General features: G+C 38.8%; 1 protein-coding gene across 1 annotated transcript in view; it reads left to right on the forward strand.

Annotated features, from left to right (window-relative positions):
• CEP131 (centrosomal protein 131) overlaps window positions 1–27,770 on the forward strand; it is a 60,480-nt gene that overhangs the window by 19,902 nt on the left and 12,808 nt on the right. Inside the window, exons 7-18 of the mRNA XM_044673432.1 lie at window positions 12,372–12,485; window positions 15,671–15,829; window positions 16,517–16,634; window positions 17,315–17,431; window positions 18,118–18,271; window positions 18,619–18,713; window positions 19,419–19,601; window positions 21,095–21,271; window positions 21,954–22,091; window positions 23,187–23,312; window positions 24,882–24,998; window positions 26,911–27,013. Of these exons, the coding sequence (XP_044529367.1) occupies window positions 12,372–12,485; window positions 15,671–15,829; window positions 16,517–16,634; window positions 17,315–17,431; window positions 18,118–18,271; window positions 18,619–18,713; window positions 19,419–19,601; window positions 21,095–21,271; window positions 21,954–22,091; window positions 23,187–23,312; window positions 24,882–24,998; window positions 26,911–27,013 (1,601 nt within the window). The remainder of the gene's footprint in view (window positions 1–12,371; window positions 12,486–15,670; window positions 15,830–16,516; window positions 16,635–17,314; window positions 17,432–18,117; window positions 18,272–18,618; window positions 18,714–19,418; window positions 19,602–21,094; window positions 21,272–21,953; window positions 22,092–23,186; window positions 23,313–24,881; window positions 24,999–26,910; window positions 27,014–27,770) is intronic.

A 27,770-nucleotide genomic window follows, 5' to 3' on the forward strand; every position in this document is an offset into this window, starting at 1 on the left:
CTTTCTTTCTTTCTTTTTTCTTCTCCTCCTCCTCCTCCTCCTTCCTTCCTTCCTTCCTTCCTTCCTTCCTTCTTTTTTTCTACATTTCCAGTATCTATACCATATGTTAATTTAATGTGAGAACAATGATACCACGAATCTCTACCTAAAACTTTTACAGAAGATGGTGAAACTAATACAACTGTATAAAGACCTACCCAATTTTGTTCAGTTGCCGATGTTTTGGCAAAATTTTTCACATAGACAATATCACCTGGTTGAAAATTATGAAGAGAATAATCCAATGGACCAGATTGAATTAATACTCCCATATCTTGTAATTCTCTTAGCCTCTGCTGTAAAGCACTTAAATATGATGCAATTTGGCAATCACCTCCTAAAAGTGATGCATAAACAGCCTTACAAGTTTTTGCTTGCAATGGAGCATGTCCAAAGAGCATCTCATATGATGATATATGTAGATCTGCTCTTGGTCTCATACGTAGGTAAAATAAAGCTATGGGAAGAATCTCTGGCCTTTTAAGATGAGTTTCAGCACAGTTTCCCAGCCATAGTCTTGAGTTCCCTATTCATATGCTCCACTTGACCTGAATTTTGTGGGTGATAAGGAACATGATATTTAGGTGTTATTCCTAGATTCTCATAGACTCTTCTAAGGATATCCTGAGTGAAATGAGATCCCTTATCTGAATCTATGGTTAAAGGCACACCAAATCTAGGCACAATTTCCTTAAGTAACACTTTCACCACAAAACTAGCTGTATTAGTATTTGATGGAAAAGCTTCAGGCCATTTAGTCTATCGACTATCACAAGACAATACTTGTATCTTCTAGCTTTAGGCATACAGATATAATCAATCTGTAAACTCTCAAATGGACAATATGCTAAAGGTCTACCACCCAAACCTTTCTTTCTGAATGCACTTTGATTGAACTTTTGGCAGACCGAACAACTATTACAGATCTTATTTGCAACAGTACTTATTCCAGGAGCAACCCATTGTCTCTTGATGGAATCCACAACAGTTTGTGACCCTTTGTGTTAATGGCTTGACACAAATAGGTATACAAATCTTTTGGTAACAATGGTCTCCTGTATCAGTAATCCATATCCCATGTTCTTTCCTTGCTCCAAATTTATCCTTCCATTTCTGGATATCTGAGTCTACGTAAGCTTTCTCTAGATCATCAGAATCAATAGATGTTAAATTCATTACATAAATTGGAGCATTCTGGGCTGCATACTTCGCAGTAATATCAGCTCTGTGGTTTCCTTTAGAGACTGAATCTCTACCACGAGTATAACTCCAACAATGAATTACTGCCAGCTGTTTTGGCTTTTGGATTGCTTCCAAAAACTCAGTTATTACTGCTGCATGAGCTATTGGTTTTCCCGATGCAGTAATAAAACCTCATTGCTTCCATATCGTTCCTGTTGCATGGCAAACAGAAAATGCATACCGAGAGTCCATGTAAATATATACACTTTTACCTTCAGCTAGAAGACAGGCTTGCTTCAGTGCCACTAATTCCGCACCCTGAGCAACTCCACCAGCAATGGATTAATGTCCCAATTTTGCCACATCCCCTCCAACATTTATTACTTTCTTTTACTGACATGTTAGCCAATCTGCTAGGTGTGAGGTGGTACCTCAGAGTTGTTTTGATTTGCATTTCTCTAATTATTAGAGATTTAGAACACTTTTTCATGTGCTTATTGATAGTTTTGATTTCTTTATCTGAAAATTGCCTATTCATGTCTCTTGTCCATTTATCGATTGGAGAATGGCTTGATTTTTTTTGTACAATTGATTTAGCTTCTTATAAATTTGAGTAATTAGACCTTTGTCAGAGGTTCTTGTTATAAAGACTTTTTCCTAATTTGTTGCTTCCCTTCTAATTTTGGTTGCATTGATTTTGTTTGTATAAAAACCTTTTAATTTAATGTACATTTTGTAATTTTTTCTAATTCTTGCTTGGTCTTAAAATCTTACCTTTCCTAAAAATCTGACAAATATACTATTCTGTTTTCACCCAATTTACTTATAGTTTCCTTCTTTATATTCAAGTCATTCCCCTATTCTGAGTTTATCTTGGTGTAGGGTGTGAGATGTTAATCTAAACCTAATCTCTCCCATAATCAGTCCCCCTAATCCCCACCCTTATTTTATTTCCCTTTCTTCCCTCTCCCTTCTTATTCCCCTCTTATTTTTCTTTAGGGTCTTTTTGAGTTACCTCTCACACTTTCCCTCTCTAGTATTGCTTCCCTCCCCATCATTCCATTTGTTACACTTCTACTTCTCTTATTGTTCTTCACTCTTTGAGTCAATTTCAATGCACATAAAAATTAAGTATTTCCTTAAATAAATTTCCTTAAATGTCTCCAACCTCTTTACCCTTCCAGCGTGTTGTTCTTCTCCCCCCCCAACATACGCTTCTTTATGAAATATAAATTTACCCCATTTTGTCTCTTTTCCCATTTCTCTTAATATTATTCTCTTTTTTTTTAAACCCTTGTACTTCGGTGTATTGTCTCATAGGTGGAAGAGTAGTAAGAGTGGGCAATGGGGGTCAAGTGACTTGCCCAGGGTCACACAGCTGGGAAGTGGCTGAGACCGGGTTTGAACCTAGGACCTCCTCTCTCTAGGCTTGACTCTCACTCCACTGAGCTACCCAGCTGCCCCCATTATTCTCTTTTTTTAACTTCTAGTTTTATATATATATTTATACATACATATATATCTTGACATTTCATCCTCTACAGTTTGTCACTGTTCCCTCTGATGTCACTGTCCTGATGATAATAACAATTTTTAAGAGTTATAAATGTCATCTTTTCTTATAGGAATACAAATCATTTGAACTTATTGGGTCCCTTAAAAAAGTTTTGTTTTGTTTTTTGTTTTTTTTTCCCCCTCTTAATTACCTTTTGGTGATTCTCTTGAATTCTGTGTTTGGACATCACATTTTCTGTTTAAGTTTGGTCTTTTCTTTATGAATGCTTGGAAGTCTTCTCTTTTGTTAAATGACCATACTTTCCCCTGCAAGAATATAGTCAGTTTTGCTGGGTAGTTCATTCTTGGTTATAAGCCTAGTTCCCTTGCATTCTGGAATAATCATATTCCATGCCTTCTAGTCCTTCAGTGTAGATGCAGCCAGATCCTGTATTATCCTAACTGTGGTTCTATGGTATCTGAATGACTTCTTAGCAGCTTGTAAAATTTTTTCTTTTGTCTGCTCATTCTTGAATTTGGCCATAATATTCCTGGGCATTGTCAATTGGAAATTAAATTTAGGAGGTGATCTGTGGATTCTTTCAATCTCCACTTTTCCCTCTTGTTCAAGAATGTCAGGGCAGTTTTCTTGGTTAATTTCCTTTAGGATGATGTCCAGGCTTTTCCTTTTGTCATGATCTCCCGGTAGTCCAATAATTTTTAAATCGTCTCTCTTTGATCTGTTTTCAAGATCTGAGGTTTTGTCAATGAGGTGTTTCATATTTTCCTCAATTTTTTCATTCTTTTGATTTTATTTTATAGATTCTTGCTGCCTTGTGAAGTCATTTGCTTCTAGTTATTGGATTCTAATTTTTAAAGACTGAATTTCATCCCTGGCTTTTTGGTCATCCTTCTCCTTCTGGTCTGATTTTCTTTGTAGGTCATCTTTTACCTTCTTTGCCTCATTTTCAAGCTGGTCAATTTTGGATTTCAAGACAATATTTTCTTGTTTTAGTTCATGTATTTTCTTTTCCCAATTGTCTTCAGCATCTCTTGATTGTTTTTTGAGTTCTTGAGTTAGTTGAATTTTGAGTTCTTACAAAACTTGTGTCCAATTCACTAGAGTTTCTGAGTTTTTGCTTGGTGTTCTTTGGTCCTCCTCTGTTCCATTTGTTCTTTATTCATTTCTTGGATAGAAGCTGTCAATTGTAATTTATTTTTCTTTTGCTGTTGTTTACTCATATTTTTTCCTTCTTTCCTACCTGTAATTGGCTGTAATCTTGCTCCTCTGATTATTCGCTGGATCTGTGGATTTGGGCTATTCTTTTCTGAAGGGGCTTCTTCTCTGCTCTGCTGATTGACTGGGTTAATGAGCCCTGAGGTCATATCTTCCCCAGCTGGGAGCAGAAGCTGAAGATGTGATTACAGCTACTTTCACTGCAGTCTATGGGAGAGGGATGTTGGAGCTTCCCTGCCCTCTGAAAACTTCTTATCTGCCCTATTGATAAGATTAAGCCAGAGCAGAGTTGATCTGCAGAGCTGGATGTGCCCTGAGGCCAAAACCTCAAGATGGAGTCAAGATGGAGAATTTTGGCTGCAACTAGGCTGCCCTCTCTGCACTTCTCCTCCAGCTGCTTCCCTGCTGTCTGTGCTCAGTGCCCTGATCCTGGCACAGCTGTATCAGCAAGGCACTCCCTCCAGACTAGCACCCTTACCTGCCCAGAGATTCCAGGATCCTCTGGAGACTCAGCACAGTAGGTGGGGGAGGGGACCTGGGATCTTCCTTCTTCTTTTCTCTCGAACCCAATAGTTCAAGAATTCAGGTTTTTTTTCCCCGTACCTTTTAAGTTGGGTCCAGCAGGAGGATCTCTCAGATCTGTTCTGTTGTTACATTTGGTTTTCTGTCCCCTTGAAGCACTTTGTTTTTTATTGGTGTGGAAGGATTTTCAGAAGTCTGGAGTTTTGCTGTGGCTAAGCCACCATCTTCCCAGAATCCTGAAACTCTTAACAGTACTCAAAATTCTTATTTTGAAATACCAGGCTATACAAACTAAAAAACTGAACAAATTTTTTTACAGTAATATATGTGTGTGTGTGTGTATACATATATATATAATATGTGTGTATATACATTTCAGTTGTCATTTTAGAATAATCTTCAACATAACTCAGAGTTTCATTGGATTCATTTAATTTTAGTTAAGTATGTGAAAAATAGATCTATGCTAAGATATTTTTCCTATCAAAAATAAAGGCATAACTTTACTAAATCAAAGTGTTTTTGCCTGCTGAAATATACATGATGAAAAAACTATAACATGCATTGTGCTTTGTTTTATCTAATGAGAGTTTAGGCAAATATTCTTGTTCAAGTATTTAAAACCTAAGTTTCTATTGCTTTCAGTATAGTATACTGAAATATTTATTAGTTAAGCTAAATCAATGTCTTATAAAAAAAGTCAGATTTAAAATTTTTTCATTACTTACTCTGTGTTTGAAAAATATCAACAAACATGAACATTTCATACAAAGAAGAAAACAAAGAATTTGATATGACATCATAAGACTATTCCATACATCTCAAAAGTTTTTTAGGTATATATTAAATTTAACCTATCAGGTCTGACATTACTCTCCTTGTCTGTGTCTCCTTCCTCTCTTTTCTATGGATTGTAAAAATATTTAATTGACTCTTCTGTTTTTAAAACTACAATTATTAACTGCCTGTAAATTGCCTTCTTCCTCCCCTCCCATAAAAGCTATCTCTTAAAACAAATAAATGTATTAAAACAAATAAACCTATGTAATGGTTTTATTTAAAAATGTATGCCTCATTCTGAACCTCTAGTCCACACATGTATTTGTACACAAAACGCAAATATTTCATTCTGAACTGAGTCTTTCACCTATCAGGAGAATGGGTAGCATGTTTTAATTATTAGCCATTTGAAACTATGATTGGTCATTATGCTGATCACAATTCTTAAGTCTTTCAGAATTGTTTGTCCTTACCATATTATTGTCTGCATATAAATTGTTTTTCTTGTTTTGTTCGCCAGTCTTTCAGTTCATACAATTATTCCCTAAAATTATTTCTGAAGTTTCTCTGAAATTATCCCCTTCATCATTCCTTTTAACACAAAGGTATTCTACTGCATTTATATACCATAACTTGTTCATCAATTCCTCAGATTATGGATACTCCTTCAAATTCCCATTCTTTACCACTTAATAGAGGAGCTGTAAATATTTTTTTACATCATTACTTAGAGTTTGTTTTGATTTGGATTAATTCCTACCTCAATTTATTCTCCAAGTTTTCATCTTCTCCCATTTCCTCCCTTTCCCCATTGATTGAAATGTATTTTGTGCTTTCATGTGTGTGTATATGGAGTGTATATTCTTCCCTCCTTTGGAAGAGAAAGATTTGTGTATTAGCCACTCCCTCCCCCTTTGTATAGACTTCTACTTGCACACTCTGATTATGCGAGATAATTTTCCCTAGCCTTCCTTTCTTTCTATTCTTTTAAGATCATTAAGACATAACAACCACTCCCAGGCCTTCTCTCTAATTACACTTCCTTTATGATCACTGATGATGATAGGATTCAGAGGAGGACACTTGTATCATTTTCTCAGATTAAAATGTACAGTTTATCTTTGTTTAGGCCTTTAGGATTATTTATTCATGTTTCCCTTTTTATGTTTCATGCTGGGTAAGTTATTTATGGCTGTATTCCAAGCTCTTTGCTTCTTCATAGAGGTGCCTGCTAACTCATTTGTGATCCTGACTGACTCTTTAATACTTAAATTCTTTCTGGCCACTTGCAGTATTTTTGTTTGATCTAGAAGCTCTGGATTTTGGCTATAATGTTCCTAGAAGTTTTCATTTTGGGATTTCTTTCAGGAGTTAACTAGTGAATTCTTTCCCTTTTCACTTTGTCTGGTTTTGAGAGATCTTTTTAACATTTCTTGAAAAAGCATATCTAGACTATTTTTTGGTCAAAGTTTTCAGGTTGATTCTTAAATTTTTTTCCCCTTGATCTATTTCCTAGATCAATAGTTTTTCCTATGACATACTTTATATATTTTTTCTATTTTTCCAATTTTTAAACTTTTAATATTTCTTGTCTTATGGAAGCATTGGCTTCTTTTTAATGTATTCTGATTTTCAGGGAGTTTTTTGCTTGGGTAAGGTGGTATAGCTTGTGGCAAGCTGTTAATTCCCTTTCTAATTTTTTTCCCTTTACCTCTCACTTCTTTTCCCTCGTTACAAATTCTTTTTAAAAATATTCTTGCTTCATTTCTTTGAATTTGTGCCTAAGCTCTTGTTTTGAGTCTTTACTTACAGTTGTTTTGGAGTCATTCTCTTCTTTTGGTTTTTGAGCACTGCTATTACCAACAGTTCTTTATGATGAAATTCTTCTTTGTTTGCTCATTCTTCCAGCTACTTTCTGGTTTAAGATTTGATGTTAGACCCAGGTTCTGTGTACTCTTGGAAGGAAGGTCTGGGCTTGTCCTATTGTGATTTTCTTGAAGTATTGAGAGTTGTGTTATTCTGGGATCTCAAGGACAAGTCGGGTTGGGGACCAACAAACTTTCAAGGTTCCCAAGTATTCTTATGTGGAACAAAGTCTGATCACTGCCTACCTGGTCTAAGTTCTGCAATTGTGTTTCCTACCTGGATTTGGGTCTGAGCAACAGTAGATTGCAGCTGACCATAGCCACTGTTGGCAGTGGAAAACTGCAGATTTATAGTGACAGAATTGCCAGCTTCCCTTTGGTTTAGGATCTCTGCCCTAGTTATTCCTCTATAGGCTTCAGACTGGGCTAGAATTTGGAACTGACTGCCTCCTCTGCCCAGTTTTTGAACCGCACTGCTGCTATTTACTTCTGAACTCATTCCTCTTGTACATAGCCTATGGCCTGCAATTGCTGTTTACCCTAAAATGCTACCTCAGGTGAAGGTTTCTTCCTCAGTCCACCTAATCTGTGACCCAGAAATGGGGAGTGATTGAGAAAGCTAAAAGTAAGCAATTGCTGCTGCATCTTGCAGGAGGTTGTGGTGGTCTGACAGGAGTTGGGGACCTTTTCTTGTTGTGGAACACAACCTCTCTCAGGGTTAGAGTGCACTACATGGCAGGCTTATGGCCAGACTTGTTTTCCTATGCCAAACTGGCCTGGAAAAATGACTCATGGTGACTATTTCTTGTATTTCCCCATTAGGATTCAGTCTGCTGTTTTCTTTTCTTTTTTTTTAATAATATATATTTTCCCCCATTACACATAAAAACAAATTTTAACATTCATTTTTAAAAATTGAGTTCTAAATTCTCTCCTTCCCTCCTTCTACTTCCCCCTCCTTGTAAACAATTTGATAAAGGTTATACACATGTAACATACAAACCATATTTCCATATTAGCTATATTGTGATAGAAAACACAAACGAAAAAGGAAAAAAGAAAAATAATATGATTCAGTCTATATTCAGACTCAATCAGTTCTTTCTCTGGAGGTAGATAGGATTTTTCATTATGAGTCCTTTGGAATAGTCTTGAATCACTGTATTGCTGAGAATAGCCAAGTCATTCACAGATGATCATCTTTACAAGATTGTCTGTCAATATGTATGTTCTCTTATTTCTACTTTGCATCAGTTCATGTAAGTTATTTCAGGTTTTCCTGAAAGTACTCTGCTCTTCATTTCTTATAGCACAATAGCATTCCATTACAATCATATAACACATGTTCAGCTATTCCCCAATTGATGGACATCCTCATAATTTCCAATTCTATGCCATCACAAAAAAGGCTGCTATAAATATTTTTGTTCAAATAGGTCCTTTTCCATTAAAAAAATCTTTTGGGGATACAAACCTGATAGTGGTATTGCTGGGTCAAAGGGTACATACAGATTTATAGCCCTTTGAGCACCTAAATTGCTCTCTAGAATGGTTGGATCAGTTCACAATTCCACCAACAGGTCAAATTTTTTCCCACATCCCCTTCTGGTATGTCTGGAAGATTTTTTGTGAAGAGCTCACTATATTTCTTGCTAGTCTACCATTTTGGTTCTCTGCTCCCTTTCTCAGCATTTTCTGTTAAAATAGTGGATCTTTTTACTCTGCTACTGTGCTCAATTGCTTCTTCCACTAGCCAATTTTTCTGTTTCTAAACTAGTACCAAATAGTTTTGATTACTGCTTTTTAGTATAGTTTAAGATCTGATACTTTTAGGTTTTCTTCCTTCTTATCCCCTGTCTTCTCCCCCTATTTCCTTGGAGATTCTTGGCCTTTTGTTCCTCCAGATTAATTTTGCTATAATCTCAGTTTCTATAAATATATCTTTGGTAATTTGATTTTTAAGGTGCTGAATCTATAAGTTAGTGTAAGTACTATGCCATTTTTATTAGAGTAGCATAACCAAACCATGAACAATAAAAAGCTACAATTAGTTATCTTTTATTTCCTGTAAAGTATTCACAGAATTCCTTTTTTTGTTTGTTTTTTATATTTTTTTAAACCCTTAACTTCTGTGTATTAGTTCCTTGGTGGAAGAGTGGTAAGGGTAGGTAATGGGGGTCAAGTGACTTGCCCAGGGTCACACAGCTGGGAAGTGTCTGAGGCCAGATTTGAACCTAGGACCTCCCGTCTCTAGGCCTAGCTCTCAATCCACTGAGCTACCCAGCTGCCCCTCACAGAATTCCTTTTTGCTTTAGTGGCTTTAGTATTTCTAGATATTTTATACTTTCTTTTATTATTTTAAAAATGATTTCTTTTTCTGTCTCTTCCTACTGGATTTTGTTGGAAATATGCAGAAAGACTGATGATGTTTTGTGGGTTTATTTTATATATTGCCACTTCACTGAAGTTATTTCAGTTTTTTTGTTGAACTAAACAGTTTTTCTGTGTGTGTATGTGTGTCTATATATATAAAGATATATATTTATAACAAGTTCTCTATAATTAATGTTATCAAAGAATAATAACATTATTTTTTCTTCTGTGCTTATTATGCTTATTCCTTCAATTTATTTTTCTTGTCATTTTGCAATAGCTAACATTTCTGGACTTATATCAAATAATGATGATTTTAATAGAAATTCTTGTTTTGCCTGCTGATGTTTTTGAAAAGTCCTCTAAGTATTTCTTTATTGCAAATAGTGCTAATTATTTGTTTTAGAAAGATACTTTTTACTGTATATTAAAGAAGAGTCCACTCCTAAGCTGACAAGTTCTCCTTGCCAAATTATTTGAGGGTCCCTTAGAAGGGACAAGAGAAATGAAAGAAAATAAGAGAGAACAAAGCCAGGGTAAGGAGGATTGAGATAGCTGGTAGCTATCAAGGCAAATGTATTTAAAGTTACATCTGTTTTTATAGAGGGAGAAAGCAAGTTGGGTCTCCAGCACAAGATTTTCACATACACAGTAAAAGTAAATGATTGGTAAAGTGATACAATGTAATCTTGTTTACCTCATTGAGTCTACATAATGGTTTCTATAAGATAATTAATCAACATTAACAGCCTAGCTTAGATTCCCAAGGAAAATGCATACAACAATGATTTTGCAGGGTGAGAGGGAGGGGGAAGTTTGTGGCTACAGGTCTTAAAGTGAAAAGTTGAGATGTGACAAATTTCAGCTGCTTTATGGCTCAGGGTTGTACTTAATAGATCTCAAGCTTTTTGCCTTCTATGTCTCCAGAGCTTTATTCAATGGAGTCTGAGGTTTTGCCCTCCTACACTAAGCTTTTTAAGACTTTTAACATAAAGGGCTATTGCATTTTCCCCAAAACCTCTTCTGTATCAGTTGATATAATTATATGATGTTTATTTTTTTGGTTATATTTAACATAATCTATTATGCTTGTAGTTATCCAACTATTGAGCCAACTCTTCATTCTTGGTATCAATTCAATCTAGTTATAGATACAGTCTTTTTAATATGTGGTTAGTCTGGTTTCTAATATTTTATTTAAAAATTTTGCATAAATATTCATTAGAGATATTGACCTGTTGTAGGGGTTCTTGAAAGCCTATAAACCTTAGGGCAGCCAGGTGACTCATTAGATAGAGATCCAAGCTTGGAAAAAGGAAGTGCTTTGTTCAAATTCAACCTTAGACACATCCTGGACCAGTCACTTAACCTTAATTGCCTAGCCTTATCGCTCTTTTGACTTGGAACTGATGTTTAGTATCAATTCCTTAGACATTAAATATTTTAAAATCTTTTTTAAAAAGAAGCATATGAGCCCTTTTCCAATGCTTTTAAATGCATAAAATAAAGGATTACAAAAGAAACCAATTATATTGAAATACAATTATCAAATTACTTGGGAAAAAATATAGTCTTCAGTTTAGTTATCAGGACTATATTTTTCTTTTTTTCCTATTTTTACAAACAATTTATATAATTAAAAAACTAGGAGTGTATGGCTTTTTCTGAATAATGTTTTTCTCAAGATTTGAATTATTTGAAATTTTCTATTTCCTGTCTGTCAGTCTGGGTACTTTATATTTTTCCAAGTAGCCATTTCATTTAAGATATCAATATTCAAATTAACTTCTAACAATTTCCTTTATTTCCTCTCCCTCACATGGGAGTTCTTGTGGTCAGTTTTTGCTTTTCTCCTGAGCCCTTAAAGCCAATGTCATTTGGGTCCACCACCTGAACAACCTATTGACCAAGACACATCAGCAGGTGGCAGCATGCTGTCTTTAAATATCTGAAAAGCTGTCATGTATAAAAGATGTATTTCATGTTCCATAGGCAAGAGCCAGGGTTACCAAATAGAATTTCTAGAGACGGATTTAAGTTTAATAGAAGAAAGAAATTTATGATAGAAATGTTTAGCTATAATTATCCTCCTATCTTATAGGAGCTGGTGTCCCTGTCATTGGTGATAGTCAAGCACAAGATGGAGAATCATTTTTCAGGGATGCTCTGAAGGGCCTTCCATACATTGTAGGAAGAGATTGGACTAAGTGACATCTTTCTACCTCTGACATGTTATGGTTCCAGGATTGAGGAGAATTTACCTCTCTTCTGATCTCTCTGCAGTATTGAGATATATACCATTTGTGATATAGTTACTTGTTTATATATTGCTTGACAATTATCTTAAAGTCTTTTCTATGCCCATATCTTAGCTTTTCAACTAGACTATAATTAGATTTAATAAAGGATAGGGCACTGCACTGGAACCTCTCCCTATAGCACTATTTTTTACAAAGTAGAATTCTATGTTTAAGGTAGGCCTATGTTGGGTGCTTTCATGGACATTTAATTGGTGCAGTAGCAAAAGGCAGTCTTTCCTTTGAGGTGGTCCCTGGACCAAATCTTTAGGACATCACTATAGAGAAGCACAAGAAAAAAAAATTTTTTTTTTTCATTTTCTTCTTTACTCCCATGGAGCTAAGTATAAAATTTTGCTTACAATAGACACTTGGAACCATATGTATGTGTGTGTATTTAAAACTATATTTCATTATCATTGATTTCCTATATAATCCTCTTTTATGCATTTAAAAACAATCTGAGAAGGGGAGTGTATGGCACAAAAATAGGTAAGAACCCCTGGTCTGTGGTGTTGACTGATGGAGAATAGTCAATGGCCCGGTAAGACCTAATACATTTCTCTTTCTCTTTCTTGTTAGGAGCAACAAGGGAGCCATGGGCAACTGTGTTACCACCATGGTACATAACAACTATACCACTACAGACAAAGTGCCTCCACCTAAGAGTTCGAACCAGGCTGCCTCGTCCCTCAAGTAGGCTTTGTTCTTATCCTTGCCTACTTTCTGAGGAGCAAGGAAAGTTATGTTCATGGAAGAAGAGAAAGCCCTTCATGGAGTCAGTGGTTAAGCTTAGGCATAGGGAAAGTAAAGTCCAGTAGTAGTAGAGAAACAAGTCAGTTGATTTTGTTCCCAGGAATTTCCCACTTTGAGGGAAGGTCAGCCTTCATATATTACCAAGTAGTCACTAAGTAAAGTAAAGACAGATACTACCATGCCTAATACTTTCTAACTAAACCACTAAGATCTAAGCCACTTCTTTCTAGAGTTGAAAACAGGGGTGGCCATGGAAAATAGCAACAAAGACTATCTCTTTTTTTGATTTAGGCCAAAATCAACATATTTTAACAAAAGCCCAAGTCTAATTAGATAAAATTTAATAGAGGTAAATGTCTAAGATGCTATACTTGGGTTAAAAAAGAAATCATCCTCACAAGTACAGTATCAGAATGCTGTTGCTATATAACAGTTTGCATGAAGTCACTTAAGCCATTTAAGATGAGTCATTAACGTAAACTTATCCCGCATTGTGTCCAGAACATAGAAGGCTATGATATTGCTCTGATCAGCCCCCATTTGCAATATTATTCAGTTCCAAGCACTACATTTTAGGAACAATATTGACAAACTGGAGAGCATCCATAAAGGGACAGGCAGGATAGTGAAGTGTCTGAGGACTGTACTGAACCAGGATCAGTTGAAGGAACCACAGATATTTAGCCTGGAGACTTAAGGAAGACATAATGATATATTATTGCCAGCATGCTTTGCCACAGAAAGAAGAAATAAGAACACTGGGGCAGAAGAGCAGATTTCAGTTTGCTTTAAGAATAGCCTTCCTACAACTGGAGTTGTCCCAAAGTACAATGAACTAGCTCAAGAGGTAGTGAATTCCCTCTATGAAATGTTTTCAAGTTAACGTTGGATTACCACTTTTAGGGGATTTTGTAGAAAGGATTTTTTTATTCAGTTACAGTTGGGCTTAATGATCTCTTGGGTCTCTTGCAATACTGATATTCTGTTCTCTCATTTTCCCTCTTATTCCTCTCTTGTCCCTTCCTCCTACCTCTCCTACAAATGAATAATAAGAGTTTTCTCTTCAGTCCAGTGGCTCAGAATCAGACCCCCACACTTGGTACTCTGAAGATATTATCCTGTACCCCTTTGGCCACTGCGTTTATGCATGTTATAGTTCGGTATAATTGATCAGTATTCTCTGAGACACCCTTAGGCACTGGTAACCATACAAGATCCAAATTAAGGTCTTTATTGAGTTGATTAAAGGAGTCAATAAGGATGCTTAGAAAATCATGTTACTTAACTTCCCTATTTTTTAAAACCCTTACCTTCTGTCTTAGAATCAATACTAAGTGTTGGTTCCAAGGCAGAAGAGCAGTAAGGTCTAGGCAGTGGGGGTTAAGTGACTTGTCCAGGGGTCACATGGGCATATCTGAGGCTAGATTTGAACCCAGGACATCTCATCTCCAGGCCTGGATCTCTATCCACTGAGCCACCCAGCTGCCCCCCTGACTTCCCTATTGAACACTGAATAGGGTAGGGGAAATCTGACAGGAGAAGAGAAGCCTCTTCTAAGATTACTTCCTTCTCCAACCTTAGTAGCAGTTATTCTCACAGCAGCAATGGCATCACCTGCTGGCAAAAAAACTTGCTAAAGTTTACCAGGTGTTTACCAGCATCATAGAGATCACAACCACCATCTCTTGAATTGCATTTCTGCCTGGGCTCTTCAGAAGCTTTGGCCTTAGGTGGGTGTGAATACACGATACCACATTATATCCTGAAAGTTATAGTGGGCTTTTTGTATTATGATTCATAAGAGTTATGTGAAGCTGATCATTGTTGAAAAGAGGTGTATTACCTGTTTATCCTGGTTTCTTTTTATAGGCTTTTAGAGTTACAAAGTCTCATTACTGTACACTTTCGGGGCACAACAAGTAAAGGCTGGAAGGCATAGATATTTACACCAGGACTTTTTTTTTAAACCCTTACCTTCCACTTTAGAATCAATACTGTGTCTCGGTTCTAAAGTAGAGAGCAGTAAGGGCTAGGCAACTGAAGTTAAGTGACTTGCCCAGGGTCACATAGCTAGGAAGTATCTAAGGCTAGATTTGAGTCCAGGACCTCCTGTCACTAGGCCTGGCTGTCAATCTACTTAGCCATTCAGCTGCTCCGGCTCTACGTCAGGACTTTAAATGAGAATGATCAACAATTTTCTCCCTTTTTATCTTATTTACCCTGCTACTTTGAAGATAGTTTCATCATTATAACTAGCTGGTGAAATAATATAAGAAAAACTCCCAGTAGGCTGAGACCAAATTGCCCTTGAAATTTACCTTGAGCAATACAAACCCCCCTTATTGGTAGGCATTGACATCTTACAGTTAGAGAGAAGGAATGAAGCTTATGATCTAGAGCTCACTAGAATCAGAGAATCAGAATAGAGTCCTTTAAAACTTTTAGGTGCCGAGTTGTTTTTTTGTTGGTAATGGGGATATGTTAGTCAGTAGTGATAGACAAAGAAGAAAATTTAAAAAAAAAATTTGGGGGAGGGTCAGCTGAGTAGCTCAGTAGATTAAGAGCCAGGCCTAGAGATGGGAGGCCCTAGGTTCAAATCTGGCCTCAGACCCTTCCCGTGTGACCCTGGGCAAGTCACTTGACCCCCATTGTCTTACTGCTCTTCTGCCTTGGAACCAATACAAAATATTGATTCTAAGATGGAAGGTAAGGGTTTTAAAAAAAAGTTTAACATGCAAAAGAAAATAAAAGTAAATACAAAAAGGATGCAAATAGAACAATTTTGATCATATTTTATTAATTTAATGTTTTCTAAAAAAAAACTAACATGTTCCAGTATCATATCCATTCCTCTTTCTTGGTTTTTATGTTTAAGTGGTTGTTGATGATTAAGTTCATAATAAAAAAAAGAAAATTTAACATAAAAAGACATTTCATTTTTCTCCAACCACTTGTTTTGTACCTATTCATTCTCTTAGCTCCTTAGCTTTCAGCCATTTAGAAAAGCTCAGCAAACCAGCCAGCTGTAGTAGCTTCCTTCTGTAGTTACTAGCCTGTAGGCAGGTATAAGCTACAGTGAGCAAAGGGAGCCCAGCGAAAAAAACTTGATCCCTTCTTTCTTTCAGCAACATCATCAAGGCAACCACCAATGAAGACAGTGAGAGCAGCAGTTTCATGAAATCTCAAAAGAATTTCTCTAGCAATAATAATATGACTCGGAATAATACTAGCAGCACAGCAGGACTGCTTAAAAGGAGGGAGGTAACAGAAGAAGAAGCAGAGAGGTGAGCCAGCCCTCTGGGAAGAAGCTGGGGAGAAAATTCTTGGGATCAGAAGGATAGCCGATGAGTCTAAAGCATAGTGGAAAATTATACAAGTGGAGGCAGAAGGCTAACAGGAGAGTGTCTCTTGGGTGTTGGGAGGACAAAGAGTAGGAAGCAAGGACAGAAAGACACAGACTAGGGCGTTTTTGATGGTATTGTCTGCTCTGGCCCATAGATAATGGATAATCAGTCAAAGACTTTGATGGTTCTACTTTATTCAGTAGTCCCCTAGGTCTGGCTGTTAGCTTTACTGCTATTTAATTACAGTACAGAGGATCTGGATATTTGGAAATGAATGGGAAGAAAAAGAAATAATGAAAAGAAAGCTCAAGACAAAATAGTTCACCTCCTCTGAGAAGCCTCACCAGCCCCAACCAAATTCTGATAACAACTTTGCTTGCATAATCTCCATATTTATATATAATTCGTACTGCATTATCTTGAGAAGAGAGAGTTATGATCTATATTAGGCTATGTAATCACATGTATACAACATGACTTGGAACACACTGGCCTATTTCAAATACTTGGAGATGGGTGTTGGATCAATTTGAGAGGCCATCACAGTGTTGAAAGCTTTTTATGTCACTGTAATGGGAAAGCTAATGAGCAGTTCATCTGATCTAGAATCTCTTTTCCTTCTCACAGGTTTATCCATCAGGTGAATTTAGCTGCTGTCACCATTCAGCGCTGGTACCGACATCAGGCCCAAAGACATCGAGCTAGTGCATCAATGCTGGAACAGCTTCTGACATCGAAGAGAAAGGTCAGGGATGGGAGCCCACACCCAAATAATCTGCCATCCCAGAGGATGTGTCAGGGCCTCAGATATCAGTGGGATAAGCTGCATTTCTTCAAAGTAGCAGATTCTGGGGGTGGCAGAAGTTGAAACTCAAAAGTACCATGTACTTAAACCACTGTACAGTCACAACCTATGTCGCCACCCCCCTTCATTCCTGCTGGGTCCTGACTAACTTAAGGACCAGGAAAAGCATTGTTTGAACAAGGTGACAAGATCTGGATGAGTAGGTAAGGCTGTTGGCCCCAGTCATTCTCTGTAGGACTATAATAGTCACATAGGTTCTGGATCCTTAGTGATGGTATTTTTGTGAGAGAGCTGCCTCAGGGACTGCTTTTGGGTATACTGGATTTTTTGTTTGTTTTCCCTAATGGACTTTTGAAATCTAGAGAATCACAAATCATCTTAGGCATTTTAGGCCTTCTGACACTGTAAAGACCCTCTGTGGTTTTAAGATTCCTCTATCTTTTATAAATCAAAAGAGTAGAATCGGAGCATGGGTTTTAAAATGACCTTCCCTGCAACATTCATGCATTACTTGAGATATTACTTAGGAACTTAATTTATTTTCAAGAGACTTTGCCTCAAGAATGAGTAAATTGAAGAAAAAAAAAGTAAATTCATTTTCTGTTTTATTTGTTCCACAGGAAAGACAACAAAAACAATTGGAAGGGAATATCCTTGACTTGGAGCCAAGAAGAGATTCAGAGAGAAAGAAAATCCGGGAGGAGAAAGCCCGGCAGGCCAGACAAGCTGCCATTCAGGTAGTCTAGCTATAGGATAGATCAGAGTCCAACAGTGTAAACCTTTGGGCCCTAATCTGTTTTGGACCAGGCTGTTTGTACGGGATATCATTCAGCATGATAGTCTTTGCATATGAAAATTCATCTGTTGTGGCCAGGAGTAAAAGTGTCCACAAGAAGGGAAAGATTAGGAAAGTAGTCTCTTATTTCTCTTATCTGGGGACAGATTGGCAAGAGGTCACATCTTTTCTCTAAGCTCTACCTTTAATCAGAAGACAATGTTGGGGTAGCTAGTTTAGCACAGTGGATAAAGCACCAGGTCTGAAGTTGGGAAGATCTAGGTTCAAGCCTAGCCTAAGACAGCTCCTAGCTGTGTGACCTGGGCAAGTCATTTAACCCCAGTTGCCTAGCCCTTGTCACTCTCCTGCTTTATTCTAAGACAGAAAATAAGGGCTTTAATAAAAAAGAAGACAGTGTCTAGGATATTTAAGTCAGGATTATGATCTTTTGGGAGATCTTTCTCACTGGAGTTACCTTCGGTGGTGACTTCTCCAATTTACTGTAATAATATAAGGTGACTCTTCCCCTCCATTTCCATCTGAAATACACAACAGGGTATCTCAGTATCTCAGGGTATCTTGCAGGAAATGGAGGGAATATCTTTCTCCCTGATTTGGGAACTGCTCACATATACCCTACCATGGCAGGAACTCCAGCAGAAACGAGCAGCCCAAAAGGCAAGAGACACTTCACTGGGGCAGCTGAAGGAGACCAGGAAGACATCAAAAAAAAGGCCCACACAGGCAGCCTCCCCGAAGAATGGGTGCCTGACAAACAGCACCTTCAAAGCTAACAATGCAGGTGGGTTTCTCAGATAGACCCCAGAGCAGAGGAACAATAATCTGAGTGGAATAGTGAAGTCAGAAGCCTTGGAAACCCTACACTGAAGTTCCCTTAGCTTTGACTTAAAGGTTCATGTAAACCCCAATATCTAAAATTCCACGATCTCTTCTACTATATTTTTTTGTCTTATAATAATTTGTATCTCTCACACTCTCCTGGTATTGATGCATGCCTTGCTCCCTATGTGACTTCTTTTGATGACGCCTTAGACAGCTGATAGGCTGGACATCTAAGAGGGCTCCAAATCTGAATGTGGGTAGTACATTCATTCTAAACATTTAGTGAGGTTATTTCTTATTTTCCAGGTGCCAGCTTCCAGACTACGGATCCAGAGGAATACTTCCATCCAGGCCCTGACTCTTCCCTAGGTCTTAGTAAATCTCCAGAGGATAAGCCACAGGTCTCTTCTCTTGGGCAATTCTTTTCTTCCTCCACTGATTGTCATTGCCATAGAGCTCCTCCTTCCTGCGCAAGCTTGACCTTCATCATTCACCTCCTCCCCTGCCTCCCTCCATTGTTACATATTCTCATAGTTTGAGGTACAGGCTGTTATGCAGCCAGAGAACAGATGCCGTGGTTGCATAGCTGCTTCTGTGCACTGAGTTTGGGCTTCTCTAAGGGAAAGTGGCAGCCACGATGATGATGGCATATATTTGTATAATACTTAAAGCTTTGTCACATGGGGCCTCATACCAACCCTGTGCAGTGAGGCATGAGAGATAATGAGATCCACATTTTACACATGTTGAAACTGAGGCTTAGAGTTTTAAGGGACTGGCTCAAGATCTACAATTATTAAATGCCAAAACCAGGACTAAAAGCCAGGTCTTCTAACTCTTAGTCCAATAGTAAAGTATGCTAATGCCTCTTCTTGATCTAGTAATTATTAAAATATTAGTGAAGAGACAAACCTAATCTCCAAACAAATGGTGCATACTGAGCTACTCCAGAAGTCAGCTCTACCCATCCAAAGTAAGAAAGCAGTCTTAACTTTCTCTTCTCTGGTAGTACCTAGCTTAAGTGCTTTTGGCATGGCTTTTGAGTGGTTAACTAGGTGTTTGTTTTCTTTTTCCCTTTTCTCAATGCCACCCCTGCTGGACTCTAGGACATAATTTCCCAGGAGGTTGTTTGTGAGATCCTGGATACAACAGTCACAGCAGCCAGCAGATCCCAGGCCAAGGTTACTCTCAATGAACTGCTGGAAACCCTGAAGCTGTTAGAAGAAGAACCCGAACAGCTGACTGAACCCAAGACCTATAAAAAGGAAAAATATGCCTGGATCGATGGGGTAACTATAGGGAGCCAGGGGGATTACTTGACAGCAATATGTATCCATTCCAGCACTCCCTAATGCCAAGCTCTAAAGAGATCTAGACTCAGAAAGGACAGACTACAGAAGGAAATAAAAGCAATTAGAATAAAACTGCACTGATCTTTCCTCTTTGGCTTATAGGGGCATCCAACTCATTGGAGAGCTGGATGAGGTTAGCCTTAAAAGGTTGGTCCAAGAAAACAAGCTGATTCTTAGCCTGTTTCCCTAATATCTTTATGAAATCACTTCTCTTTTTTACCTCCACCTTTTCTTTTTTCTTTTTTTATTCAAAGAGATTTTATTTTCCCAATTACATGTAGTAATAATTCTTAACATACATTTTCCAAAATTATAAAATCCAAACCATCTCCCTCCTTCCCTTTCCTCCTGTCACTTAGAAATGGTAAGCAATTTGATCTGGGCCATACATGTATTAAACAAAATACACTTATGAAATCACTTCCACCAACCCTAGCATCTATAAGCTCTGAACCAGAAGGAAGTGGTGTTCTTTTCTCTCCCAACTTCCCACTGGATCAGATCTTGAAGAAATTCACTGAAGTTCCCCCAATACTTCTGCATGGCATGAGTTCCCAAAGATTATTGGCACACAAGGCTTTTTAGGTCCTTTCAGGTTGGAGAGCCTTTGGACTGTATATCTATTATCTGAGGACCAGCTTAGTTAAGTCTGGAGAAGAGGGTCACCATTAGAAGACTGATCACTAGAAAATGGAAAATAACACTGTTGTTGAATCTATTTTGTTTCCTTTCTTGTCTATTTACCTAAAATTAATGATGGCAACTCTTCTAGGGTAGTGTATGGATTTGTTCACGTGAAATTGGAGGGAGGGAGGGAGCAGGGAGAGCAGGGTGGAGAGAGAGAGAGTGTATATGTGTTTTGTTTTGTTTTTTTTCCATTAGGTCCTGGATGTTGGGGGTAGTGTTTTGGGTAATTTGGTCTTCCAAAACCAAATCTCTAAAAGAATGCTATCCACATCAAGAGAAAGAACTGTGGGAGTAAAAACGCAGAAGAAAAACATATGATTTATCACTTGTTTATATGGGTATATGATTTGGGGTTTGGATTTTAAGATTACTTTATTATGAAAATGAATAATATGGAAATAGGTATCAAGTGATAATGCATGTATAAACCAATGGAATTCCTTGTCAGCTCTGGGAGGGAGGAGGAGAGGGAGAGAACATGAATCATGGAACCATGGAAAATATTTAAAATTTAATTAATTAATTTAAAGAAACCCAGATCTCTAGTATGCTAGACTACTTCTGCCTCTCTTCTGCCCTTCTTCTTCATCTCAAGCAAGTACAAAAAAATCGTAGATTTTCTCACAGGCCATCAGGCAGAAAGATGCCTTTCCTCAGGAGTTCTATACTATTCTGGTGTGACCTATGGGAAAAAACTCCCTATACCAGCTCCACTCTAATTCCTCACCTTTCCTTCTCTGCAGGAAGATAGCTCTAATTCTTTAACAGCTGACAACCTAGAGAAATTTGGAAAACTGAATCCACCCCCAGGAGTTCCAGAAGATGGGGCATTGCTCTCTGAGGCCAAGCTTCAGAGTATCATGAGTTTCTTAGATGAGATGGAGAAGTCAGAACAGGAACGACCCCACTCCGTAACCTCAGCCCCTCCACGAGAGGTGAGCCTCTGCCACCATCACAGTCTCCTTTGGCCAAACCCTGAATGAAGGAGTGCACGAATGTTCTGGCTTCTTCTCCAGGATTAGGGCATGGGCCAATGGAAAATTGTCACAGAGTTGGATTCCTTTCCCATGCAAAAGGGGCAGAACAGTGGGGTTATAGAGTTCTGTGTTAGCAGGTGGAGTTGCTAATATAGTTCAGTTTGGTGTGTGCTCAGAAAATGCAGAGTCATCATTAAGATGATTAATTAATTATTATGATTAACCCAAGATAAATGGAGTAAGAGTGACAAGTCATCCCATATTTCAAAGTTAAATAACATTTAAAAGAAGATAACCTCTTAATTTATGCTGCTGCCCACTGCTTCTTTAAAGTGAATAATGAAGAGGCGAATGAATTTGGGGCTATGTGTGTATGTGTATATATATGTGCACACAGATACATACAAACCACATTTTTACATCTTAGACTTTCTCTATAGCATTCTGAATTTTGCTTGATTACATTTCCTCTGATTTAGAGAGATCGTTTTTGGGAGGTGGGATGAGGATGACAGGGAGGGGAACAGGGAAAGGTAGGTGGCATACTCAATTGGATCTGAGGAGAAGTTGCCATTAGAACCGGGTAGAAGATGCTTGTGGGTCTAACCTTTACTGCTTCCCCTAGGGGATCTTGACTGAAGAAGAGCTGGTTCACTTGGAGCAGGCATCTGCTGTGGCTACTGAGGTCACCAGCTCTATGATGAGGCTGAAGCTGGAGGTGGAAGAGAAGAAGCAGGCTATGACACTGCTGCAGACAGCATTGGTGGGTGACCCTAGGTAGAAATGACCCACATTTTTAAGGTCTGGAATCAGTGTTTGGGAGGTTAGTGTGGGACTGGATGGACATTTTGGTTCTGTATAGTTGGAAAATCTTGAACCTCTGGAACTGCATTGCCCCAAATTCCTTTCTGTGTTACCCACAATTCCTTTTCCTTTCTGTTTATGTGCATCTTTTGCATGATTGTATATACGTTTTGGGTAATGCCCCTCTAGCTCTCTCTTCCACGTGAATTGAGTGGTGACCAGTCTTTATTGCCCTAGCTCTCTCTTCCATGTGAAGTGAGTGGGGAACGTTCCCTATGTTCTCTAGCTCCCTAGTTAAATATTAATAAATCTCTATAAGCATTACACTTTGGAGATATTGAATATTAATTTTGAAATCCACATTTTCCTCTACATCATAAGTGTTCTGAGGAAACATGAGCAAGGAAAAGTGTCCTCTCTGGCCAGTAGGTTAAAGCAAGAGGAAATCAGGCCTGCTCCAGCAGATAATAGGCCTTATTCCCAGGTCTTCACCCAAATCTGTCCAGTGCCTAGCACAATGCCTGGCACATAAGTGCTTAATAAATGTTTGCAGATTGATTGCTTTTGTGTAAACCTTCCATTGCCTCTATAGGCCTTTCTACTCAGGGAGGCCTAGCCAGATGTCTAACTTAATCTCTAGAAGGGTTAGACCTTTGCGGGAAAGACAAACCTTTGGGGTGATTGACTGGGTTTATGACTTAATGCTGCTTCTTGAGAAGATTTGTAGGAAAGATGGCATCCTCTGCCCTCCATTAGAGGAAGGCTAGGAGTAATATGGCACAATAGGCCTGCCCTTCTCACTCAACATGAGTTGCTTCTCATAAGCAGGGAATCAAATCTGGGTATGTTTCAGGATAGCATTTTTTCCTTAACAGTTCTTGGTTTTCTTTTATCACTTCCTCCCACTTTGAGCTCTAGTAGAATTAGAACTCTCTAGTTGTCCCACAGTTGGCCCCATCTCCTCTGATCTTGGCCTCTGCTCCTTTAATTTGAACCCAGGTACCAGCCAATCCCCCTCCCCTCCCATCCTCTTCCCCTAAAACCCCATTGACAGGCTCAGCAGCGAGAACTTACTGTCCGGAACGTGAAGGAAACAGAAAAGGAGCTAAACCACCAGCTCCAGCTGCAGAGGGAGCAGTATGAAGCTGCTATCCAGAGACACCTGGCCTTCATTGATCAGGTAACCCCTTGTGCCTGTGGGAAGTAGCAGAACTTTTAATGGGTAGTTTCTGGGATTTTTTTTTTACCCTTAACTTCTGTGTATTGGCTCATAGGTGGAAGAGTGGTACGGGTGGGCAATGGGGGTCAAGTGACTTGCCCAGGGTCACACGGCTGGGAAGTGTCTGAGGCCGGATTTGAACCTAGGATCTCCCGTCTCTAGGCCTGACTCTCAATCCACTGAGCCATCCAGCTGCCCTGGTTTCTGGGATTTAAACAAAGCTTAAGAGACTTGATGTTGCCTCCTGTCACTGTCATTTATTTTAGTGTTGATTCAAGATCAAGTTACTTTCTCTCTCCAAGTTTAATTGTCCCACCTACAAAATGGAGAGGTGGTCCTTGTTCCTGCTTCAGTCAATCAACAGGCATTTATTAAATGCCTACTGTGTGCTAGGCACTGTACTAGGTACTAGAGTTACAAAGACAAAAAGCTTACATTCTATTGGGCATGACAGCATGTACATATATAAATATAAACAAATACACCATGATTGGAGGGAATGCACTAGGAGGAAAGCCTTTGTAGAAATGATCCTTGAAGGAAACCAGGGATTCTCAGAGGCAGAGATGAAAAAGGAGTACGTGCTAGTTATAGAAGATGGCCTATGCAAAAGCATGGAGGGAGGGAATGAAGTGTACTGTTAATGAAGGACAGTAAGAAAGCCAGTTTGACTTTGACCATGGAATTCCTGAAAGGAAAGAATTGGTAATAAGACTGGAAAAACAGGTTGTAACTAGGTTGTGAAGAGCTCTAAATGCCAAAGGAAAAAAGTTTATATTTTCTACAGGAGTTTATTGATAGAATGAGTGATCTAAGTGGCTTCTGGAAAATCACTTTGGCAGATGGATGGAGGATAGATTGAAGGGAATAGAAATCTGAGGCAGGATTATAAGATGTTAATAAGATGCCTATTGGGGATAGAATTGGGAGTTTGGGGGTTTGTTTATTTTTACTTCTAATCACTCCATATGCTCATATTGCCTTTCTGTGTTCCAGACCCATGTGCATGGCTTGGGTCAGGACAGCAGAAGCAGGCGAGTGATGGGGTAAGCCAGGTGCACACAGGTCCTTCCTAATTGATGGAGTGCAGAAGCTGTAGGAACTAGAAGTTTTTAGTCTGAGATATGTGTTCTGAATGTATCCCTGGGACAGTGGCCCTATGTGCTTTGGGGCCCTGCTAAGGATTCTGCTGTGTCCCTTTGAGGATGCTAGGGCCCAGAAGAAGTTTCTGGTTTAGCCATGTAACACTAAAAAAGGCTCAAAACATCCCATAAATGCTAGTCACTATGGAAAAGAGGAGAGAGGGCATGACGGGATACAACAAAGGATGCTACCTTAGAGGGAAGCTGGAAATGGAAGGGGAAACATTGGCTCCAAGCCTCACAGGCCGAGAATCCACAAGATCCCTGATATTGCCCTATCTAATCTAAGTTAATCCTGAAGTTAGGGGAGTGTCCCCCTCAGTACCTGTAGGTCCTGAGTTAGCAGCTTTACCCAGTGGCTTCACCCAGTCCCCTCCTCAAATCTCAGCTGATTGACGACAAGAAGGTCCTGAATGAGAAGTGCGAGGCAGTGGTAGCTGAGCTGAAGCAAGTGGACCAGAAATACACAAAGAGAATCACCCAGTTGCAGGAGCAGCATGAACTGGTGAGAGATTCAAGGGGAGGGTTCCTTGGTTATACCATGGGTGAAGCAGCCGGGCTTGGCCACACTGACCTGTCCTCTCCTCATCTGCCCTGCCTTTGCTGCTTTATTTCAGTCCCAGCAGAGCCTTCATTTCATTGACTCTTTTCTCTTTCTTTTCCTTCTTCCTCTCTTCCTCTTATTTCCCTGGGTGTGGTATGCTTTCGGCCTTTATGTGAGGGAAATTTCTACCATATCGCAGTCTCAGCTAGGATTCTTAAAGGGATTGAAGGGTCAGGGGTGAGCCTCAGAAGGTGGTGCCTGGGAAACCTTGAAGCCCTGCCCCAAGAGATGGGTATATAGTAGCCAAAGCCAGAGAGGACATAATAGTTTCATAAACATTACCTGAGAACTGCTGGAACTTTTTTACATCTTAATGTGATGATAGGTGAATTGAAAGCACTTACAGCTCATTTTGCATACTAATAAATCTTTTTTTTTTTTTTTGCCTAGGGAAATGACTTGAGTTAGATAAGAAGAAATTAAGAAAGACAAATTTCTAGACTATAATAATTTAATTTCAATCTCTGCTGATACTAGTTGTGCAATTTATATAGATGCATGCAAGTTTTATACTGATGTACTTGGTAGCTTTTCTTTAAGTTAGGCCATAAACGTCAGTACTCCCTTCCAGTTTCCTGATGTGACTATTGGGATGGCTATTAGAGCCCACTGTCTCACTTCATCTCTCTGTTGTTTCCTTCTCAACTCCAACTAAAGCAGGATTTCTTAACCTTTTTTGCCACGGATCCCTTTGGCAGACTGTTATATGGACTCCTTCTCAGAAGAATATTTTTAAGTGAACAAAATAAAATAATAGGATTTCAAAGGAACCAATTATTTAGAAATACAAGGAAGAAAACATGTTTACAGATTCCAAGTCAAGAACCCCTAAATTCTAAAGCTTTGTAATTAAGCATAGGGCCCAGAAGGACCTCGAGTGGTTTTTATTGGTGGTCAGTGGGGCCATGGAAAGCAGGGGGAGAAACCTTAAGACCTGGTGCTCTACTGTATCTTCCCTATGCCATTCTTCTAGCTCCATTATTCATCTTGGGAGGAGGATAGGAAAGGTGAAAAGGGCAATGCTATGGAAGAACATTGCTTTAGGGAAGAAGTGGATGAACACAGAGCTTAATGTAGTGAGACAGCAGATGGAGGAACAAAGAAATTTGGAATCTGAAATCAAACCCTTGACTTAAACTGGAAACCTTTTTGTTTTAGTTTCTCTTCTGTCAAATAGGAGCCATGCTTTCTGCTTTTTTCCTGATTCTTGGGGAAGTGGCTGGTTTTTTTAAAGAGTCTACAAAAAAATGTAAAACCAGAAAAGGTTAGGTGATCAGCCTTTTGAAAATAAGTCCCCTTTTAGTATCTGAGGTGTCCTTATGGGATTTTCCTCTTAAAGTAACTAGATAAATTTTATCTTAGCAGACAACCTTTGGCCTCCTCCTTGGAAACTCTCAGGCAGGTAGGGTTTTCCTAATAGACACACTTCTGGGGACTTGACTGACTAGTTTGTACTCAACTTTGTTGATATTGCTGAGGACCTCATCCTATGTGAATAAATCTGCTAAGAAGTCCTCAACCACCTACTATGAGGTTCTCCAAGAGAAGAGACCACCTGTGTAGGGAGAATAATCTTTGTGAAAGTCATAATTTGGCATTGTTGTGTGAATTTCTTGAAATTTTTCTAGCTGTTTTGCATGTATTAATAGTCCTTGCACTCCCACCTCACTCTTGTTCTGTGAAGACCTGGAAACAAGCGATTTCCTAGATCTCCACTGGTATAAGAAGTCTGGAAATAGGTGGCAATGGGGAGATGCAGATTTCATTTTCCACTTCTTTGGGGCTATTCCTCAGCATCCTTTCTTGTTTACAGGAGATTAAGAAACTCAAAGAACTAATGAGTGCCACAGAAAAAATTCGCAGAGAGAAGTGGATCAATGAGAAAACCAAAAAGATCAAAGAGATCACTGTCCGAGGTAGGGGGAACCAAAAGGCCAATCCTCAGGGCCTATCACCTGTTGACAGTGGTTTGGTGATTACACCAGCTGTTTCCTGAGCCTGAGGATATGGTTCATGTGGGCCAGTGACACACTCATCAAGGGCACCTAGGTATTCTCTTTGATCTCACTCACCATGGGTTCCAACTCCCTGGCAGGCAGTTTTGTTCTACCATGGCAAATGTCAAGGTCATTCTCCTGGGCAAAGAAAAAAGATATGAAAGCCACAAAAAGGAAGAGCAGTGGAAATAATTGGATCTTTTAGCCTGGAGAAGAGGAAAAGGTGAAATCATATGTAACACATGTTTGAGAGGTTTTGTCATTTATATAAAAGAACAGAGCTTCCTGGGCTGCTCTAGAGGGCAGGACAGGCCCGGTGGCTGGAAAGGACTTGGAAAGCACACCTCTGAATGATAGTGAACTGTCCAGCAAGGGGAGAGACTATCTTAATAAAGTGAGCTCTCTAGCATTCAAGAAGAGGCTTAAGTGAAGAAGATAGTAGAGGAGATGGCTGCAGGGGGTCCTTTTGAAATTAGACTCTATGAGTCTTTTAATGCTCTGTAGAGAGTGGGAACCTTGCCCAGGCTTTAGCACCTCCTCTTCATGCCTTGCAGCTGAAGAGAGAAAGAAAACAGAGGGGCATTGATGCTAAAGCCAAGATAGTTCGTGTTTCCCAACATTGTCTGTTTTAATGTCCTGTCTCTTTTTATTTCTCTTTGGTGATAGTTCCCTGTTT

Source organism: Gracilinanus agilis, chromosome 4 (genome assembly GCF_016433145.1).
Source record: "Gracilinanus agilis isolate LMUSP501 chromosome 4, AgileGrace, whole genome shotgun sequence".
NCBI classification, from domain to species: domain Eukaryota; kingdom Metazoa; phylum Chordata; class Mammalia; order Didelphimorphia; family Didelphidae; genus Gracilinanus; species Gracilinanus agilis.